Source organism: Uloborus diversus, chromosome 8, assembly GCF_026930045.1.
Source record: "Uloborus diversus isolate 005 chromosome 8, Udiv.v.3.1, whole genome shotgun sequence".
Taxonomy (NCBI): Eukaryota; Metazoa; Arthropoda; class Arachnida; order Araneae; family Uloboridae; genus Uloborus; species Uloborus diversus.
Window position 1 is genome coordinate 100436257 of NC_072738.1, and position 21650 is coordinate 100457906.

The 21650-nt window shown below is 31.9% G+C and overlaps 1 protein-coding gene across 5 annotated transcripts; it reads left to right on the forward strand.

Annotated features, from left to right (window-relative positions):
* The first annotated feature begins 37 nt into the window (after positions 1–37).
* On the forward strand, positions 38–21331 carry LOC129228225 (heterogeneous nuclear ribonucleoprotein R-like). 5 transcript variants are annotated; one of them, XM_054862893.1, is made up of 12 exons: positions 38–163; positions 1418–1575; positions 1652–1875; positions 1955–2062; positions 6011–6187; positions 7989–8124; positions 14165–14370; positions 14502–14797; positions 14878–14951; positions 15040–15209; positions 19380–19533; positions 21131–21331. In XM_054862893.1, exons 2-12 carry the CDS (start codon positions 1428–1430, stop codon positions 21154–21156), a joined length of 1719 nt encoding a protein of 572 aa, XP_054718868.1. In that variant the 5' UTR covers positions 38–163; positions 1418–1427; the 3' UTR covers positions 21157–21331. The 5 variants fall into 5 exon arrangements, with proteins under 5 accessions (XP_054718868.1, XP_054718864.1, XP_054718867.1 ...); XM_054862889.1 differs by lacking the exon at positions 21131–21331 and having other exon boundaries at positions 19380–20436; XM_054862892.1 differs by lacking the exons at positions 38–163; positions 21131–21331 and adding an exon at positions 271–383 and having other exon boundaries at positions 19380–20436.
* Positions 21332–21650: the final 319 nt, after the last annotated feature.

The following is a 21650-nucleotide window of genomic DNA, read 5'->3' on the forward strand; positions in this document are numbered from 1 at the left end:
ACTGTAACTTTATAAATTCATTGACACAGCCCCGAATTACCCAGAATGCCCAGAATTACTTTGCCGGTCCGTTAAAAATACCAAACAAAAAAACTATAATTAGCAGTTTTCCTCTATTAGTTTGTCATAAGAACATTTTATTTGTCATTTTCCACATTCAAAGGTTTGTAGTTTGTCTTTCTCAATGTATATTTATGCTTGAATTTAATAGGTAACCATTAAATCAAATCAATGATGTGTTGTATTGTTACCGTGTTGTAACTTATGAAACCCCCGTATGCCTAGCACGTTGCATGCAATAACCGGCACGGGACGGCTGAATTCTCTGGAATTTCAAAAAGTACTAATAATTACATCTTTGTTTACCTCTCTTTAGTAAGCTAGTACGTACTTTCATTCATTCCTTTATTTGGCAAGTAATTTAGTGATACATTTGATGTAATATTATCAAACATCCCTACCGGCTTTTTATACCTAGTACCTACCTTTCACTTTGCTTTGTTCTTGGTGTAGTGTAAAAGCATTCGTCTTATCGATCAACAAGTGAGTAATAGTTATATATTAAACGTTTGAAGCTTATTGTTTCATTGTTTTTTATGCAGTCTTCTGAAAATATATTTTCAATTTTTAATAATTGCTGAATGTCTATAAAGGCAAATTAATAAATTTTTGTTCCAACTCATAAAGCACTTAAACATTGCTTCTGATCCAAAGATCACGCATGCCCAAAGAATTTCAAATTTATACTAAATTCCTGAAGCTAACTGGCAGAGATAAATTTTAGAGATTGTTATGACTTACACAAAAGTAAAGGTGCAGAACTAATGTGATCATCTTGGGACTATTTGTGAAGTGAATAAGTTTCATAAAATGAATTTTTGAAAAAGTCGAAATAGAGTAGAGTTCCACTGGGCTACCAGCATGGTTTTTCAATTAAATTACACAAATTTTTCACGATCATAAATTGGGGGCACCTCAAAATTAAAAACAGACATTTAGTAGCAAGGATGCAAAACGTGTCTCAAGCTTAAAATTTTACCAAAATATACATTTTTTGCACCAAGTTTCCATAAATTTTATTTGCATCATATTAAAAGATTTAGTATGTGATACAACTGAACAATTTCATATCAGCACAAGTGTCTATTCAAAGTCTGTTGTAGAATGTCTTTAATAAATTAGCTAATGTGTGTTGCAAAGTTATATTGAAATGTTTATTTGAAAAAGCAAAAATAAATTTCATAAGTTCTTACTTTCTTGAAAACCCAGTAAGACATCAATATTCATAAAATTGGGTAGGAAAAATTACAAAAAATTTCCCCTAGCCTACTTAGGATATTTTGACACCTGGTATAGTTGCTGGAGAAAAGTTTCTTGTCTATTTCTTGATTGTAAAACAAGATTTTTCAACTTACAGTTACAAAAGAATGGCCGAAAATAATGAAGTAAATGACCAAGAAATGACAGAGGAAAAGAATGGAGAAGCAATGGAAACAGACAGTAAATCAAAGGAATTGGCCGATTATGGTTTGGCAGAAAAAGTGGTTTCTCAATTAGAAGAAATTTTTACGACAGGCAAGTATTATTCGTTTAAATTTTGAAAAGACTACTTGTTGAGAACAAGATTTTTTTAATATTGTTTTTCTTGCAGGAAAATTGACATTTTCCGAGTTGGACGAAAGAGCTTTAGAAGCTTTAAAGGAATTTCCTGTTGAAGGGGCATTATCTGTGTTAAAAGAGTTTATGGAAATAAACCTTGAGCATGTATCGAACAAAAGTGCTTACTTATGTGGTATTATGAAAACTTATAGACAAAAGACAAAAATGGGTACCCCTGCAGTGACAACCAAAGGACCGGATGAGGAAAAAATAAAGGTATAAAATTTAAATGTGTCATGCTTAAAAATGCATCTTGTGCAATTTGTTTGCTTAATGCATTTCTTTTTCTGTATAGGCAATTTTAGAAAGAACAGGTTATACTCTTGATGTTACAACAGGTCAAAGAAAGTATGGAGGTCCCCCTCCAAATTGGGAGCAGCCTCCTCCCAGCAGTGGTTGTGAGGTAAAATATTTTTATGTCAAAATTGTTTCTTTTAAATGATATTTCAGTATTGTTCCCAGGACCCAATACAGATAGATTTTACTAGTGTTTTTCGGTACCTTCATAAAAATCTGATTTTAAAATCGGTACTTTCACAAAAATCAAGTGATAAAATCAGCAGGTTCACAAAACTAATTTTAAAAATCGGCAGTCACAAAACACTATTAAAAAATCAAGTTTCACAAAAATCCAGATTTTAAAATAGAAAATTTGCTTTTCTGTTTAAAACAGGGTTAACTTATAAAAAAAATGCTAAGATTTATATGAAAAATACATAGGTAACAAATTTTTTTGTAGTATTTTAACTCATTTTTAGTTGTTTTTCGCTAAATTGCATTTATGCAATCTTTTAGCATCAGTTTGGGGGGGGGCATTTTTCTGATTTCCTGGATTGTACACAGTACAAAGCCTATTAGTTATTTTTCCTACCTCGTAGGTTCTTAACTCCCCCACCCCCCACCCCCCCCCCCCAAAAAAAAAAAAAAAATCTGTCAGAAATAATACTAGATGACATTTGCACTTTTCAAGCTAACGTTTAATTTGCTCTAATTTTCTTTAACAAAAATTAGAATATGCCTTTAAAAAATCACAAAATTAATGCTTACTTTCATAAAAATAGGTAGTGAGAAAAAAATCCTGAATTGGCCCCTGATACTTAAATGATTTAATAATGGGATTTACTTGTCTCCAAGAAATCTTTAATGCAGGGGTGTTTGTAATCTGAATTTTCCGAAAATGTTGGGTTGCCGTTTCAGAAAATTTCTGGCAACATTCTAAACTGAAAATCTCGACTGTACTTTTCTTTTTATAGGACTTTTTTAGACAGTCTTTTAGTTCTCATCTTGTTGTAAAAATCCTCACAAGTTAATCTGGTATTAATTTTACAAGTTATACCAAACTTTTAGCAAACTTATAAAATTTTGTCTTTTATGAGAAATAACAGCTCTGCATTTAGTTTCCTTTTAAGATTAATTTTATTTGACTATTCCAAATAAAAACCTAACTAGCTTAAAATTTTATTTCAAGAATTTGCTTTTTACTTGTTGCCAAAATCAAAAATTAATTACATCATTTTTTTGAATTCATAATGAAAGTAAAGATAAATATCAATCTATTCTTTCTAAAATAAAAATAATTTGCGGTTTTCTCGTGCTTTGTTAGAATTCACTTACGAAAAGCATAATCTAAGTTGCTTCTAAGTCAACTGTATTTTTTCTCTCAATTTTCTTGTCGGTGCAGTGGAACCCAAATTTTAAGTTTTTGTCGGGCCAAAGAAAGGTTCCAAGCGGAAACGTAAAATCAGCAGGGTTTCTGCTACGGTTGCATTTTTCGCATAATGTGAAGACACTATCTGAATTGCGAAAATAAAGCAATGCATTTTTGTTTTTTTTGCTTAAATAAAAAATTATTTTTTTTAAAAAGAAAGGAATTATGCATGGTAATAATCCACTTCATCTTTTTTAAATCTTAGCTAAGATATTTAAACTCTAATTAAGTTCAATAACTATTAGTCTTATCCAGCATTATGTCCCCCCAATAACTGCTTTATTAGGAGGTGGCGACTGCAACGTTCTAAACACCAATCGTATTTTCTTTTTTTTTTATTTTGTGTTTTAAAAAAATAGCTGTTGTACTTATTTCTTCAAAGATGTCACAGATGAAATATGAATTTTATTTTCAACTAGAGATGAAACACACTGAGGCATATATAAATATATGAGAATGTGTAACATTTTAGCATTTTGCTAACATTTTCCCCTATATTTGATTTTATGCTAAAGAACTTTTGAACCCAGGTTAAACCCTGAAAATCAGGGTTGTTAAATATCTGGATATTCTTGAAAATAGTAAAATTGTAAGGAAACTGTCATCTTAACTTGTTTTCAGATACAATTTCACTTATAGCAAGACAAGGGAAGCTGACAAAGGACAATTAAACAGAACAAAAAGAATGCATAGTGGCTTTAGCAATTATAAAAACATATTTATCTTGAATAAATAGGAAACTAAAAAGAGTTTTTTGTGAAACTTGTAGATGAAATATTATTTTGATCTGTTACTGGAAAAAAGAGGACTTACTAAAAAAAAGGAAAAATTACGATACTCATAATGTTAAAACAATCTAGAATGCTTTAACATTATGAGTATCGCCTTTTTCAAGGATCAGCAGAAAATGACGTCCGAAGAGGGATAACGCATGAAACGGACAATGTAAAATTGAGGTTTTGCTGTATTAATGTCAAAATAATTTTGTTCAAAAAATATCTTAGAATACTAAAATTCAAAATATAATTTTGAAAGAAATGGTTAAATCAAGATCTAGAATTCGAGAAGGAGGTGGTGTGTCCAGGATCTGTCAAACAAGGTTTGGAATGTTATAACAGTTTTTGAAATAGTTCAATTTCTAGGAGGAAGGGTGTCCCCCTTTACTTCGGATTCCACGGGGGATTGTTTGAATTTGGGGGAGAATTTTTTAGTAATTCCTTTTTATTTTATTTTTCTATTTATTCATTTTAAAATTATAATTGTTTAGTGGAATATCAACCCCATTTTCAAATAATTATTCAGTAACTTATTTTATTTCATTTCCAATAAAATATTTTACAACTAAGTAACATACAAGCAATTATTTTTTTTTAAAGACCATTTCCTGGATCTACTTATCCAAATGGGGTTCAGTCCCCATTGATTAGAATAATATTTCTACTGCACTAAGATTTTTTTTCTGACGATCAAAAAGTTAAAGGAAAAAAAGCCTATACCTATTAAAAATGGACTGTCGTTTCCAGTAGCTTTCGGATCACATTTCGAACGGGGAATCAGAATGCATTGATGCTGGTGAATCAGAATTCGTCGATGTAACTTGAATTGCTTTAAATTAACGGACACTTTATTAAAAATTTATCCATCTTTCCAAAGAAGGGAGAAGAAATGGTTTGCTCTTCGCCAATACTACTGCACGGAGGAAAAAATTTTTATTTTCTCCGCTTTCCCTGTCTGGAGTTCATTATTAAGTTTAAGAATTTATGGGGGGAGAGGATCCCACACAGACCTTTGGATTGCGCGGGATGTACCGATTTTGTGTGCGTTTCGCACAATCCCATGCTCTATTTCAAACCCATTATGAGTGCCTCCTTTTTCAAGGATCAGCAGAGAATTGCGTCTGAAGAGAGGTAACGCATGGAACAGACAATGTAAAATTGAGGCTTCGCTGTATTCATGTTAAGATAATTTTGTTCAAAAAATATCTTAAACCTAAATTCAAAAAAAAAAAATTTAAACAAATGGTTAAAAATCGAGAACTGGAATTTGAGAAGGAGGTGGTGTGTCCAGGATATGTTAAACAAGGTTTGTTTAAATAGAACTATTCCCTCAAAAGTCATTAAGATGTCTATGAGACATTTCAGTATCAATGTGTAATTTCCAAATGCTCTATTTCTAGAATGTATTTTTACACTGCATACTTATTTTCCCTTAAACCCAAAAATAGAGGATGCTATCTGATAAAAGGGCAAGCTTCCTCATTACTTTGAGTCTACATAATGGGACCCCTGCTCTAGTCGTTAAATTTTGTCAAATGCTAAATTTTTATCTAAAAAAATGGGAGATCGTTATAGAAACTATTTTCTTCATCTGGCAATTATTTTGGAGAGAATTTTTCTCGTTACAGGCTGCTACAGCTATATTTTTGGTAGCAGAAGAAAGCAGTCCTAAAAAGGTCCAGGAGTGCACATTAACAAATACAAAAAAGAAGTTAGTGTGAATCGGACATAAGCATAAGTATTGAAGTGGCAGGGTGCAGTGTCCTTCTAAAAATGCCTGGGGGGGGGGGCGCGAAATACATTGCTCCTTTTTCAGAGAAACTGTTTTATTGCCAAGTTTTTAAATAATCTTGAACCTTTGTTTCAGGTATTTGTAGGAAAAATACCAAAAACAATATATGAAGACGAATTGATTCCTGTGTTTGAGAAATGTGGTCAAATTTGGGACCTTCGCCTAATGATGGATCCATTGACTGGTCAAAACCGTGGCTATGCATTTATCACATATTGTAACAGAGAATCTGCTCAAGGTGCTGTTAAGCAGGTTAGTATTGAATTTAATAAATATTAGATCACGTACAATTCATTCAATTTATGAAAAAAAATTTTTTTTCATCAATTTAATTCACTAAGCATTCAGTTTAAATTTTAAATTTAAAGACGATTCAATTTGACTATAAATGATATGCATTTCAGGAATTTTTATTGTTCCGATGTGTTCTTGAATTAAATGATGCATTAAATTCTGCCTATGCTCACTGTTCTATTTAATCAAAGTAAATAAAATAAATTTTGAATAAATCCTAAATGCTACGCACAACTATACTTAAAAAAGACATATGTCAAATTTGATGAATTCCATTCATGATTAAAATTTCAAACAAATATAAATAGTAAAAACGTTCTGAGGCAGACATTAATGGCAACAAACATTTTTGTCTAAAAAAGAATATTATGACGTTATAGGCTAGTTCTTATAAATTAAAAAAAAAAAAAAAAAATCTCGTTGAAAACCCTCTTATGCATGCAGCTTTTAATTCTTTGACACTAGCACATTAAGTCTAATGTGTTTGAAACCTCTTTTGTATAGACACACTATTCTGAGAGAAATTTTTCATTGATATATCCTTTTTTGTAGACAAATTATTTTAGGAATTAAATCATTAAACAGGGAAAAGTTGATGTTATATTTAGAAAGTTGATTAAATCTATTTGTTTTATAATGCTTTGCAGGATAAGATTTAGTCTTGACAGACCAAAAGGTTTTCTGTTGAAAAGTTTTTGCAAAGACTCTTAATAATTTTGTTTAGAGCCAGTATTAAAGTCAGGACAACTTGAAATTGAAACCTGTTGTCATCCGGAAAACAGATCCTAGTACTTGAAAGGCCTGTGTTTAAAGCATTTACCAGTTGACTGGCATTCCATTATAAAAGTCTGAATACTATAAAATCCAGGGAACCAGTGTCATGGGAGATTCACAAGTGCCTTTGGGTAAAAAGTTAGCTATATAAAAGAGCCATGTTTTCTTTATAGACAATGCGACTTCCTATTTTAAATACATTCATTTAAAAAATATAGAGACCATTTTCTTGTTAGCAAACACAACTCTGAAATGTCAACTTATAGAGACTGGAGTTAGCTTTAAAAATTCATTGCAGACAACTAAATCTAAAGAATTTGATCAATAAGATGACAAATGCTAAAACTAGTAAGGAATCGCTGAAAACAGCCAATATTCTGGATGTGAGCAGCTGGCTTGGAGTTAAAACCAGGGCCTAATGCCCGTCCTGCAGACACCCCTGTTTTACCGGCTAAAATATTGATCCTGTTAATGTCTGCCACTGAGAGGTTTTGCTGTAATTTGTTCTTAGTAACTGAAATTTAACTATTGTTTTGTCAGAATCCCTCCACCCCATATGTTTAGTTTTCTTCTTTTTATTCATGAATGGGTACATTTAATTCAAAATAATTATTATTCTTTATTGAACTTGCCTGTAAATGTTTTGCTAGATTCTTCATTTGACGGGCAGAGTAAATGATTTTATATATTAAAGTGTTTAGAAAATTGAATTTAATCTTTTTGATGCTTAAAAAATAGAAACATTCAAAATGCAATTTAATACTCTACGAGACACTATGTACTTACAAAAGTAATGCATTTTGGTCTCCTCTCTCAATAGTTTATTAAAAATAATAGCTCTTGCTTGTATTAATTCATTTTAAATTGTGGAACTGAACCATGTTTTTTTCCCCAAGTTTAAAAAAAATTCAAAATTACACTTTTGGCATGTGACATTTTCTAAATTAAAAAATTTTGGCAAGATTGTTTGGTTTTTTACTTTCAGCTGGATAATTATGAAATCAAACCTGGCAAGAATCTGAAAGTCAATGTATCAGTTCCAAATCTTCGGCTTTTTGTTGGTAATATCCCAAAGAGCAAGAGCAAAGAGGAGATATTTGAAGAATTCAGTAAATTAACAGGTATGCAAAAAAAAATGATTCAAAATTTCATGATCTTTCCTTTATTTGACAAAATAAATTATTGCTAAAATTGTTTATTGCAAAAAGTTGTTTTGGCCTCTTTGTATTCAAGTTTATTTCTCAGTGTCTCGGCAAATGCATGTTCCATTTACTAACGTAAGTATAAAAGGTTTTGCATCTCCTTTTTGTAAAAGCAGAATTGTAAAATTTCTTTTTTCAAATTCTTTTAGTTTATGTATTATTAATTAAATATGCTACGTATTGCATTACATTTCCGATCAAATGTAAAACTTTATGCGTTTTAGCGGGTTTTTATATTATTCTTGGGTGTTTTATTTTACAAATTTGTCCACAATTGCATCTGCCTCTAAAATTCTCCTGTTTTTGTCGGCTATATCATTCTACTATTTAAACATGACTAATTTTATATTTACCATTATATTTCTTATTCTGCAGTTCGTCATTTTGACACTTATAATTTAAGTTTTTAAAGCAGTTGCAGCACAATTGATTTTAGCCAACAATTTTAGTAAAAAATTCAATTAAATTTTCTTAACTTTTATTTTGCTCTTATGAAGATTTTAGATAGCAAAATGGTTTGGAATTGATTAAAGAGGTTCAAGGTGATAGAATAGTGAATTGTAATTGCTGGTAAATTTATTCAAGCCTTATCGAGTAATAGCAGGAATTCAGTAGTCTTTCATTATTTTTAGCCTTCCTTAAAATTTTGGCAATGAATCTGTTAAATTAGTGTTAAATAATTAAGTTTTTTATACATGGTACTTATGTAATATTCTTGCTTTTGTGCTATCTTTAAACTAGATAAGAATCGTATATACAGAAATTTTACCTATAGAAATCATATAGAAATTTTACTGCTGCTCATATAGAAATTTTACATAGTTCATATAGGAAATGTACTGCTGCTCATTTCTAAAAGTTGTCAATAATGATATTGACAGTTAAAAACAGTAAGTTTAAAGTAATGTTGTATGTCTAAGCAAAATAAACTATATTTAAATATTGACAGCTAAAAAATATATATATAACTGCCTTGCTGCTATTGAAAATTGTTACGTTGACCCCTATTTTAATCCTGCATATATGCAAGACTTTCCACGGATTTTTATTCAGTTTGAGTCCCTAGAATGCCGGCAGACTTGGATAAAATGAAAAGCTTTCTGCAAACAAATCCTGATGGGGAAATTTTCTGCAAATAATTATTTTGCCTAATTCACCCTTAATTTATATTAGAATATAAAAAGGTGGGAGGGGGAAGTGCTTTAAAATCATTTTTAAAAAGGTTTTGCAATAATGTATAGTTTACGTTTACTTTTCAGCAGCCGAAGATACCTGCCTTAACCATTATTTGTTTCCCAATATCATTCTCGTGATCATTATTATTATTTTCATTTTATAGTGTAAAAGTTCTTGCAGATCTGTTAAAGCATAGGCTACAAGTATTCTTGCAAATATAAATTCCGTATTTTCCTGCATTTTATCCGTTAAAAAGGTTTTAAATTAATAAGGTATGGATTATACGCTGCTGCGGATTATCTAAATTTTTTTTTCTCTCTCAACACCTACGCATTGAAGCTAATTTTACGGCAGGATTCATCAATGGAGACCGTTCCATAATCTGTAGTGTTGTTTATTTTACGTAGCTCGAGTTTTCCTCTTATGCGATTCAGGTTGTGTAAAAATTTAAAAAAAACATATTGTCATAGTAGAAAGTCTCCATTTTCAACCATTTACTCCATTGTTAAGTAATTAGTGTACTATGATCACGATATCAAGAAGATATCTTTATTTTTTAGATTAATTTTGCATAAGATTCAGAAGAAACAAAGTGGGATTTTTTTTTTGTGTGTGTTTCTTTTTTTTTTCTTTTTAAATTAACTAGCTTGAATAAAGATTTCTGTAAACACTGTTCGTGAGTTCGTCTATATTATGCAAGACTGAATGCTGGCATCCTTATAATCAGATTTGGCATTAACATGCTATAGCTGGGTTTTTAGCAAGTTTGTCAGAAGGGGAAGCAACTTCCACTTACTTTCAAATCCTAGGGACTCGGAAAATCCAAACAAACGGAACCAAAACAAAAAAAAAAAAAAAAAAAAATTGGATCAATTGAACAAAGTTTTTTTTTTTTTTGTGTGTGTGTGTGTGTGTAACTACTTTTGGACCATTCCACAGTCATAAGCCAGACAGACGCTTAATGTACACCAATATTTTGTCATATTTCTTAAAATTTTAACTAAACAGGAATAAGCAAATTTAATCTTTACATTTGATATAAAGATACTCCTGAAACAATTATATGTTTATTAAATAATTTTGATTTTTAAAATTAAATTTATTTGCATGCGGGGACATCTAAAGTCTAACTCTTGTAACTCTCAGTATGAATGAGTTAATATTTGACAAAACATAGCAAATGACTAAATTAGATTTTGAAAGCAAAGGTTCTATTGTAAGGGAAACGTTTCACTAGCTTAGCATCTGGCATTTTTCTTTCATTTTTTCTGTTTTATTACAATATTATTTTTGAGATAAAATGGTTAAAAATTATATACAGTTGGCTCTCAGTTTCACGACTTTTAAGGGACTACAAAAAATCGTCCTTAAGTAGGAAGCATCCTTAAAAAGAATGCCTTTAACACTATAGTGGACCATCTGGTACTGTAAAAAGCGGTCTTTAAATAGAGAAAGTTGTTAAATAGAGCGTCGTTAAACAGAGCCAACTGTGTCTGAAAGTAAAAATATCGCGTGAATTTTTTAACTAAAAAACCTTGTCCGATTCCTCCCGCTTAAAAACTGATTTCAGCAGGCACCGTATTTTTTATTTTTATTGAGCTTAAAACTATTAAAATTCTTGTATTGTTTTAAACAACTGGTGAAGATGTGAATCGTAAGATATTTATATAAAGAAAATATGGCTACAGAACTGTACGCGGAGGGTTAATATACTTAAAAACTTGGTTCAATATTCTACATTCAAAGTCTGCAGTTGCATTTACATGACGTTTTAATAATTTTAAAACTAAAATGTGCACCAAATCCATTTTCTAAGCTATTTAGAACTTTATGACTTACGTCATCATTTAAACAACATTTTTAGAAGACTGTACTGCTCCGCTCAGTTTAAGGAGTCTGTCTTATTGATTCATTCGTTCAGAAAGACACATTCTTACTTACAAAACAAAATTTGGTCTATGTGTTTTTAAAATACCTAATCAGCTGCTTAAGCAATTTTAAGCAAAAATTGGCAATTAGCATTAACCTTAGCAAAGGAATAGCAATAACAATTTTTGTTTTCAAAAAGTTACTAACTCCTATTTTATAGAAAATTTTAGCGCTTCTGTTTCTTATGACCATGTATAAATGCTAATTATAATTAAATTTCATTGCATATAATGTTTTTTTCTAATATGGAGTTGCTGGGCTCCAGAAAGATGTTTTAAATAATGTAGTGAATAAATAAATAGCATAAATCAGTATTTTATTTTGAATTTTAAAATTATCATTAAAAACTTGTTAATTAAAAAATATGAATGTTATATTTAGTGGATCAATTTTTCTCTAATGTGTGTCTAAAACTTAAATTATCGATTTTGTACCAGTATACATCTGATTCCAAAGCAGGGCTCTTGATTTAAAAAAAAAAAAATCAGAATTTTTTTCCCTTTAAATTGATTTTTTTAAATTTAAATATTTCTCCTTTTTTTCTTTTTTTTTTTAAATGAATCTTCGAAAATTTGTAGATATTAATTACTTTACATTTATAAACATAATATATTTCATACAACAGATGAATCAATTCAGCTTACTTTTAAAATTAAGATTAGTTCTCTTAATTTTAAATATTCTATACATTTTTTAAGATTTTTAATTATGTTATGTTATAATAAGATGTGATTTTATTAAACTAATTTTAGAGTAAAAGCAATATTGCAAGAGTGAAAATCTGTTTCACACACAGAGATCTATGTAGTTTTGCCAGTTGAAGTTAAGATAGTATAATGCAATGTAGTTAACAGTGTAGTTAAATTTAGAGCAATACATTCTAAAAATGCAAAATTAATTAATAAAAATAAAAACTGATTTTAATCGCTGATTTTTTTTTTTTTAGTATTCATCAGATTTATTTTAATAAAGCAGTTATTGATTTTAAAAAATTGAATTTCAACTTTTAACTTGGATCTTAAATCATTGATGTTGTGAAAGAAATCATTCCTTTATTTTTCCTAAAAGTTGAAGGGAAGTAAATATTTAAAGACTTTGTGGTAGTAAAAAAGACTAGTGACTAATTTTATCTACCACATTTAGAACCAGGAGATAATATCTGAGAAATAATGATTTTAGAACTGTTATAATAATCAGAGGTATCCGCAATAATATTCAGAGGTATCCGCATAACTGGAAAATCATGAATTTCAGCCATGATTGAAATTTGTCATGGAAAATTGCAATTTTCATCAAAAAATCTCAAAAATCATGGATTTCAAGTTCTAAAACACACATTGCCAAATTTTGCAGTTTAAGTGTAAAACTGAAGAAGCAAATTTACTGTATTTTACGTAATTCAAAAACAAATAACCTCCAGTTCTTCTGGGTTCTGTTCTTCATGTGATTCTACTGCATGGACATGAATAATTTTATGTTGTGTAGTTTAAAACTTGTTGCCACACCCACTAAAATTTTAAATACTTTGCATATGAGTAGATTGAAGTTAATACCACTCGTAAAAATTATTAATTTTCATCTCTGTTTATCTTAAGTTTTTGAAGGCTTTAGGTAGTAATAGAATTTGAAAATCTTATCACATTGTTTTTAGTTATTAACAGTAGCTCGGCTCTTTGCATTATGCTTTAATTTTGATTTTCAGAAACATTTATGAAAAGTCAAGCTCAGATGGTGGCAATTTTATTTTTACTAAACACTAATTTAGACAGATCTTGTGAAAAATATATGTTCCAGGGTTGCCAACCTCTCTGCATTTTGCAGAGTTCATCCTTAAAAATAGCAAAACTCAGCAAAATAGTTATTTTGCTCCGCATTTCCTGGCCGAACGTTTTCAAGCATAAAGGGTTGAAAGCTGTTTTTTATTATGTAGTGCTGAAAATGATTATTAAAGCTCAAAATCAATTTTAGATAAGTAGTTTTAGTTCTTTCATAGAATTTTGTGCAAAATACTGAGCTGATCCGCAAAGTTTCAAAAGGCTCCTAAAAATCACCATAGATACTGTTCAAACTTTTTCCAAGGTTGGCAACCCTGGTGTTCTGAAAGCATTGCATCCCATGTGTCATGAAAATTTACTTGCAGAAGTCATGGAATCTCAGCTCCTGATTCAGCAAATATTGTAAATAAATGTCAAAAAGTTTTTGTAAATAAGCTTAGTAAACTAAATAGTTTAATATATCTATTGGTGTTCGAAATTACTGCTGGTCCACTGGTCGTGGTCCCAGACGAGCGAAACCTGCTTTGGACCACCATTAAAAAAATCTGTCCGTGGGACCATCAATGGATGACTAGTTTTGATCACACTTGTGTAAAACAAATTCATAAACCTAGCCAGTATTTAGCATTTAAAAGCCAAACCGTTCATTGATAACTTTAACCACACTTCCACATTTTACTTGATATTTATTTATCATTCTTGTGAAAGGGGGAGGGGTAGCATCCTGAAACTGGGTAAAAATAGTCTGATTCTCAAATTTTTGGTAGCCTATTTTAGAGGTTGTTAAATAAAATTGGTTTTCAGACGCGACTTGGCTGATTAAAATTTAAACGTTGATTGTGAAACAAAAAATTTTCAACTAAGTGCTTTTTTTCAGAATAGCTAAACAAATTCAATCATTTAAGTGTAAATAATTTTAGATACAAACATATTTAGTGTTGAATTTAAAGCGGACCATTATATATTCTTGTTGACTGTCCCGAAGGACCAAGGATTTTTACTGATTTCTAACTCTGATCTTTGTTTGTAGTTTGGTCAATTTTCATGTTGCAATATAAAGTCTTGCTTGTTTTTTTCAGTTGGTCTTATGGAGGTAATCATTTATAGTTCTCCTGATGACAAAAGGAAAAATAGAGGGTTTTGTTTCTTAGAATATGAATCTCATAAAGCAGCATCATTAGGAAAGAGAAAGTTAGGAACTGGCAGGACTAAAGTTTGGGGATGTGATATTATTGTTGATTGGGCTGACCCACAAGAAGAACCTGATGAGGAGACTATGTCCAAGGTTTGTTTAATTTGTCTAATTATAGTGTTTTAAGAATTGATATTGTAAGTATGGTAAATTGAAACGTATATTAGGAATGATAGTATAAGTTAAACAGCTTCATAGTCATGCGTTTTTTTTTTCTTCTGTAGGTGAAAGTTTTGTATGCTCGAAATTTAACAGCTGAACTAAATGAAGAGAAACTGAAAGAAATGTTTGAAGAATTTGGGAAAGTAGAGAGAATTAAAAAAATAAAAGACTATGCATTTATTCATTTTGCTGAGAGAGATCCTGCTGTGAAAGCTATGGAGGAAATAAATGGGAAGCAGTTTGGTGGATCAACTGTAGAAGTTTCATTAGCTAAACCACCATCTGATAAAAAGAAGAAAGAAGAAGTACTGCGCAATAGAGAACGCAGAATGATGCAAACTTTTGGACGTGGGGGAATGTAAGTCTTATATTTTTTATAATAGGTTTTGTTAATTTATAAAATGTATGAGCAATTTCAATACTTAAACTTTGTTTCAGGATGGTGGGAATGTTACCTACTCCTCCCCGAAGCCGTGGTGGTAGAGTGCCCCAAAATCCACAGCGAAGTTTTGGTATGTATTTTCCCCCGCTTCAGTATTTCAAAAATATTTTATTTTTTGATACCATATTGAATACTTACATTACTGTTTTCATTTGTAGATTATGACTATGATTATTATGGCTATGGAGATTATCCTGGTGGAGGATATGGAGAACCTTATTATGATGACTTCTATTCTGCCCCACCATATGAAGATTATAGCTATGATTATGGCTATGCAACTCCACCAAGACCATACCCATCTCGTGTGGCACCTCCTCCAGAACGTGTAAGTTCGTTTTATTTGCTTTTGTTTTCAAGTCTATTTTAAATAGACCTGAAAATTTTCTGTTAACACTTTAATTGAATTGATGAGTTCATAAACAAAGTTATTTCTCAGAAAATGACTGGTTTTTAGACTCTGTAGTTTTAAAGTAATAACCAATTTTTACAAAGTATTTCTTATGAATTGGTAAAACAAAAATAGCTCAGAGGATTTTATGTTAACTTTAGATTTATTTCACATGAAGAGTACATGGGTAGAAATTAATTGGTCCCAAATGAAGCAAAGCATATGACAAATGATTATTTTCTGGTCTAGCTTAAAAATTGACAAAGCGTCAAATAAAGCGAGTAAACTTTAACTTACTTATGTAGTTAAGTTTACTTATTTGATGGTAAACTTTGGTTTGAAAAAAATGAATGCAGTTTATGACTCACAGTTTGTTTGTTTTTTTAAATCAAAAAGTGATTTTTTTATTAAATCAATTTTTTTTTTTTTTTTAATTTCTTTCAAATCTTCAAAAATTTGAAGACTTGTGCTTTTGTTTTATGCTTATCTTTAAGATAAGATTTCAAATCATCATGCACATTTTTAGTGTAAAATAGTGTGTTGAACAATTACTTTTCTTAACTATATTAGCCTTGGTGTACAAGGAAAAACTGAAAATTTTTGTTCTGAACGGGCTTTTTCAAATTTCTAACTGAGTACTGTTTTGGAAATAATTTTTTTTTAAAAAAAAAGAAAACCAATAGCAAATATTTGAAGATTACAACTCAATTTGAGACTAGTTACTTCCTTTTACAAAAATTGTATTTGTGAAAAAATTTTCACTCAAAAATCTGCCTTAATTTCCATTTTTCTGATCCCCGAACGAATGTTGAGTTTTTTTTTCCGACCTGACCAGATGTGGATAAGTGCCTAAGAACTTACAGACAACCGAAATATCAATTTTGACTGCCCCAGAGTTAATTACAACGAATTTTCTCGTGACGTCTGTATGTATCTCGCATAACTCAAAACGGTATGTCCTAGAAAGTTGAAATTTGGTACGTAGATTCCTAGTGGGGTCTAGTTGTGCACCTTCCATTTTGGTTGCATTCGGATGTTCCTAAAGGGGTCTTTTGCCCCTTTTGGGGGGGGGGAATCATCGCTAATTTCGATGTAAACTTAAGTGGTGTTATAATTTGTCAAACACTTTGCGATATATCGCCAGTCTTTTAGGCGCCAAGTTTTGTCGCCAACTTGGCAACAAATTTGGCGGATTTTTTTTTTTAATTTGGTTTTAATTTGGCCATTGTTGGTGATATTTAGAGAGTAAACAATTGAATCACATTAAAACAGCGAATAATGGGGAAATGACATTAAATTGGAGTAAAAGGAAGTCATGTGATGCGCACATCAGCTCGTTTTAAAATAACATAAGTATACTTTTCCACATGTCAGCTAAAGAGCACATACTTGATGTTCAGGACTTAATCTTTCTGCATTCTGCATAAGAATCTGGTTTCTTATTTATGTCAATGAAGTGAATGAACAAAATTTTTTTTTTTTTTTTTTTTTGAAAATACAGTCAAGTTTTTAAAAATAGTCTATGTTCTATAAAACATATTAAATTCTTTGAACAACCAGTGATAAAAATGAACTCGGAGGAAGATTTTAGAAACTGAATGAGAGTTAAAAACTGATTATTTTATGCCTTGTTTGATTCCCACGGTTAAAAAACTAATAAAATAAGAGCATACTCCTGTAATAAGCTAAATTACGCCATTTTCTATCTTCAGGTTTGCGGAATTCAACAAAAAATATTCGCCTTTTTTTGTTCTTGAGCAATTACATGCATTTGTATGTCATACCTGCCAACTCTTCCGGAAGTTTTACGGATTTTCATGTTCTTTTCCAGTTACGTGCAAAATCTTCCTGATTTTTACTTTCTTCTATATCTAATATATAGAAGAAAATATTGGATTCGTGCAAATTTTCGAATTTCGAATTTTGACGGATTCGAACGTTTTGAGGTGTGCTGAGTCCATTTCGACCATTTTTGGAAAATGTCTGTCTGTCTGTGTGTGTGTGTGTGTGTGTGTATGTGTGTCACGTCTGTGTGTGACCAGTTTTTTGTGGCCGCTCTACAACAAAAAGTACCGCATGAAATCGAACGAAATTTAGTACATATATGTGCCCCTATGTGAACTTGTGCCCATTAGTTTTTGGCGCGAATTCCTCCAAGGGGGGTGGAGCAATGGGACGTTTTTCGAGTTACGCGTGCTTGCTATTCCTCAGGAAGTTACTGGCGGAATCAAACAAAATTTGGTCCATATGTTGGTATTAACAGGAACAGGTGCCGATTCAATTTTGGTGTCAATAACTCAAACGGGGGTTGAGCTATAGAACGTTTTTTGTCGTCAATTGTGACTGCTGTATCTCAAGAAATAATGAACGGAATGAAAGAAAAATTTATCGGCAAGTAGCCCTTAGTGGGTATAAGAACTGATTTTATTTTTGTGTCAACAGCTAAAAAGGAGGTAGCGCAATCACCCGTTCTTTTTTTCCATTTTGAGTGCCCTATCTCAAGAAGTAATGCTACGTTCTGGTTGAAATTTGGAATATATGTGAATCCATATGTAAACAGGCTTTGGTTCTATTTTGACGCCGATCGCTCCAAGAGGTGTTGATTTTTTTTTTTTTTTTTTTTGCGAATAAAAATATTTTTATTAATGCAACAATAAGAAAGATAAATCGTAATAGATTGTCGTCTGCGTATTTCTCGTGATTTTAATTGTATGGAAATGATCGGAAATATTATCTCGATTTAAAATTTTTAACTGTTGCCATCTTATGTTTGTTAACAAATAAAATATTTGTAATTAATTCAAGCAAGGCTTTTAAAATAACTTTCAATTTTCGCTCTTTGCTTTGCTTTTGCAAGAATTCAGACATTGGGATGGTCGTCAAGTTTTTGTATGTGTAATTTTGTTTTTGTTGGGAATATTGCTTCCTCATCAAGCATGGGGAGGGATCAGAAAAAATATATATATATAGAAGAAAGTTTCGTGATGGCCACAACATACTAGTTCATATTTTGTAGGACGGAAATTGCATGATTTCATCGGGATCAAACGGAAGCGAGCATCGCAGCAGGCAACTAAGGGAACTATTTTGGCGCCTTTAATCTTTTATTTTTGTTCGCTCAGTTCGTGTTGTTTATTGCTGTTTTTTTTTTTAAAGATGAGTAAACGTTGTTTCCAAACGTTTAAAGAAACTATACAAGTTGTTTTTACAAAACGAAAGTTCGTTCAGTGTTATGAAATTCATTACTAATTTTGTATTTTTAAATGTAAAGAGGGTAAGCTAATGTTTAAGAAACATGTCCTGCTTAATTTTACTTTGTGTTAAAAATCTTCTGTCTTTCGTATTTTTTTTTTCTCTGAGGTTGGCAGGTATGGTACGTAATGACAATTTGAACTGCTACTGTATTCTTTCAGTTTTTTGAGCGATCACATTGCTTATTGTTCTCATTTGTCTGTTTTGAATTCCTATGATTTTTTTTTCGCCCCGCCTCCCGCTGCAGCACCACAGTCTCCAGGTTGCGTCCATATCCTACATACACATCTACACACATGCATACAATAACGCACCTACACACACTCATGCCTGCACAGACAAAAACACACCTACATGTACACATTCGTGGTTGCAAAAAGCATAAGTTAAATTCCATATACCAAAATTCAAATTTTTTTTTTCCAGTAGTACTTAGGAAAATCCCCTAGAAGGAATTATGAATAATCCTACGTGCATTTCTTAGATTTTGATTTACCCTGAATTTTTATTTTCTAATCAAAGCCTAAAATATTTGAAGCAATGAGAAGCAAAAGGTTGTAAATGAACATTTCAAAGTGTTGAATAAATTGCATTTAAAGATAACTTCCTTGGTAGACTTTCATTGGTTTTTTCTCTAAATCATGCTGTACAGCAGCACCCACCAGGACTACTAGTACTATCTCTTGTCCCAAGACAGAGGAGAGGTCCCCCTATCATTTGTACTGGTTATCTCCAAATTTTTAATTTTGCCACTTACATCCCTTTGTTTCTCACTGCCTCATATGAGTATGTTTTCATATCCGTTTGTATATAATTGATGGCATGTAGTAACAGGATCTTCTTTTGACTGTCCAGGTTCCTCGAGGCGGAGGTAGGATTGCCCGATCAACTCCCCCCAGGTCTTCCAGGGGCAGCCCACCCGGCCGTGGGCGTGGCGCTAAAGGAGGCACCCGAGGACTGGGCAAGGCCGGAGGGCGCGGCGGCAATAGGCCGCGGGGCACCATGGCCGGTAAGCGTAAGTTTGACAGCGGTCATCAGAACCAGGGGGCCTCCAAGCGCCGCTTCCAGAACAGCCGAGGGGCTATGGGCAACTCCTGGGGGAACCAGCCCATTCCCCAGCAACCACGTGGCGCCTCTGGGGGCGACGTCGAGTGGTACCAGGACTCCTTTGGCCAGCAGTGGGGATAAATCATTTCTTTGCTGTTAAAGTCTCGGACGAGAAGCAGTCTGTGGGCAGAGTGGACACGAGCAGTTGTGGGAACAGCGCCCATACTTTTTTTACCGTTGCTAATTTCCTCTTGGGAGTCGTGTATATTTATATCCACATGCTGGCCTGGCCTGTTCCCACACCGGGCCCCCACTCTGCTGACTGTCTGTCACTTTTACTGTCAACTATTCAGTAGTAATTTAACCATTATCATTGTAAAACTGTGCATGGATCTCCTCTCGTTTTGAGCCCACGGAGCGATGTGCCCGAGTTGTCGATATTTATGTCAGTGCACAATTTTTAGTTGAGGATCAGCATTGTTTTGTAATTTTATGGATGTAAATTGGAAAGTTTGTATTTGTTATATATTCAATCATGAATCTGATCAAGCTACCTTCATTCCATTTGTAATCTTTAAGTTCATTAGACACATTCTCTGTATGAAAATCATTCTTATTTCACATTGGTGCGTATAAATATTTTAGCATATGACATGCAGATTCGATGTAGATGTTATTTGTACATTTAAGATATAGTAAAAACTCATTTGTATGTTGAAGTGTTTTTTTCATTCTTTGCTTTGCTGTTTTTCCATTTGTACTTGTTGCTTACTTTGTTAATTTTTTAACTTAATAGTGCTTTTAGATTTTGTAGTGCTTTCTAGAAGAACAGAACCTTGAAGTTTCACTCGCCACTGTAATTCCCCCCCCCCCAAAAAAAAATGTCCTAGTCTTTGTATTTGATAAGGGAAAAGCTTTCATTAATTCTCGTATTTTTTTATGCATGCTTCCATTAGTTTGCAATCGCAGCTTTAAAAATCTAAAAGTGCTATTATATATAACAAAACTTTCGAGTTCAAAGTTTCGTGCATTAAGTTGCATCTGAGTTGCTTATTCATATTTACGATCTTATAGCTTCAAAAAATGGAAATGAAAGCCTTTTTGGAAATAAATCACTAATTGCCATAATAAAATATTAATTCAAATCTTAAGTGTCATTTTAAATCCATGCTACCTCTTTCCTTCAATCCTGTTTTAACCTCACTGCTTGTTATTAGACAGATGAAATTTTATCCTTTTTGTGTTAAAAACCTAATTTTATTTTATTCTGTTCTTGCAGTTGTATTTTATTTCATGTGCATGCATGTGTTTTCTGCACTTAGACTATTTGTTTGTGACATTGCTTCCTGAGTGTTTGTCTTGTTTATATTTTCCACGTTCTCTAAAATCTGTTGACTATATTATTTTTATGTAGTCTCTTCCTCTTTTGTTCTCCTGTTTTCCTCAAAATTTAACCCCTCTTTGTTCAGATGGCAATGGCACAGGTTGTGCAGAAGATCATGCAGTTGCATACCTGATCTAAATTTCTAATAATTCTTTCTTTCTTTTGCTATGTATAGTGGATATGTACGACCATATTATGTGAAAGATGAGCTAGACATGAAACTGCCTGAAGATGCAAATGATCTGTAGTTTTATACTGTAATGTGATCAATTTCTTCTGGCAGTCCAGCTGAAGTATTTTATTGTCCATAGGGTAAAAAATTGCTGTGATGATGCTGCCTGCCAGTGACTTTGAATAATAAATGTTCGTTTTTAAGAAGCATGGGTATATTTATTAAAAGCATTTATGTATAATGTTACTGGGCCTTTTTATTACTTGCCAGGGCATTCTTGGCTCACTTTCGTGTTGGCCAAGTTATGAGGGCTGTCTGGAAAGCTTTGAAACGTAAAACAAAAATAGTCAAAAGAACCAGATCCAAGAACTTCCTTTTGCTGGGAAAGTGATGGCAGCAGTTTTCTGAGACGGAATATTTTTCATAGACTATCTTGAAAAGAGAAGAACCTATTTCTAGAGTATACTGTGCAACATTTCTGGACAATTTTGAAGAAACTGGAAAAAAAGCCACATTTTAAAAA

Excerpts from the sequence above, each read along its gene's own strand:
- LOC129228225 (XM_054862889.1), top strand. The coding sequence starts at position 1,428 with ATGGCCGAAAATAATGAAGTAAATGACCAAGAAATGACAGAGGAAAAG. Across the intron at positions 6,188-7,988 it reads CTCAAGGTGCTGTTAAGCAG|CTGGATAATTATGAAATCAA; the intron begins GTTAGTATTGAA and ends TTTTACTTTCAG. Across the intron at positions 14,371-14,501 it reads ATGAGGAGACTATGTCCAAG|GTGAAAGTTTTGTATGCTCG; the intron begins GTTTGTTTAATT and ends TTTCTTCTGTAG.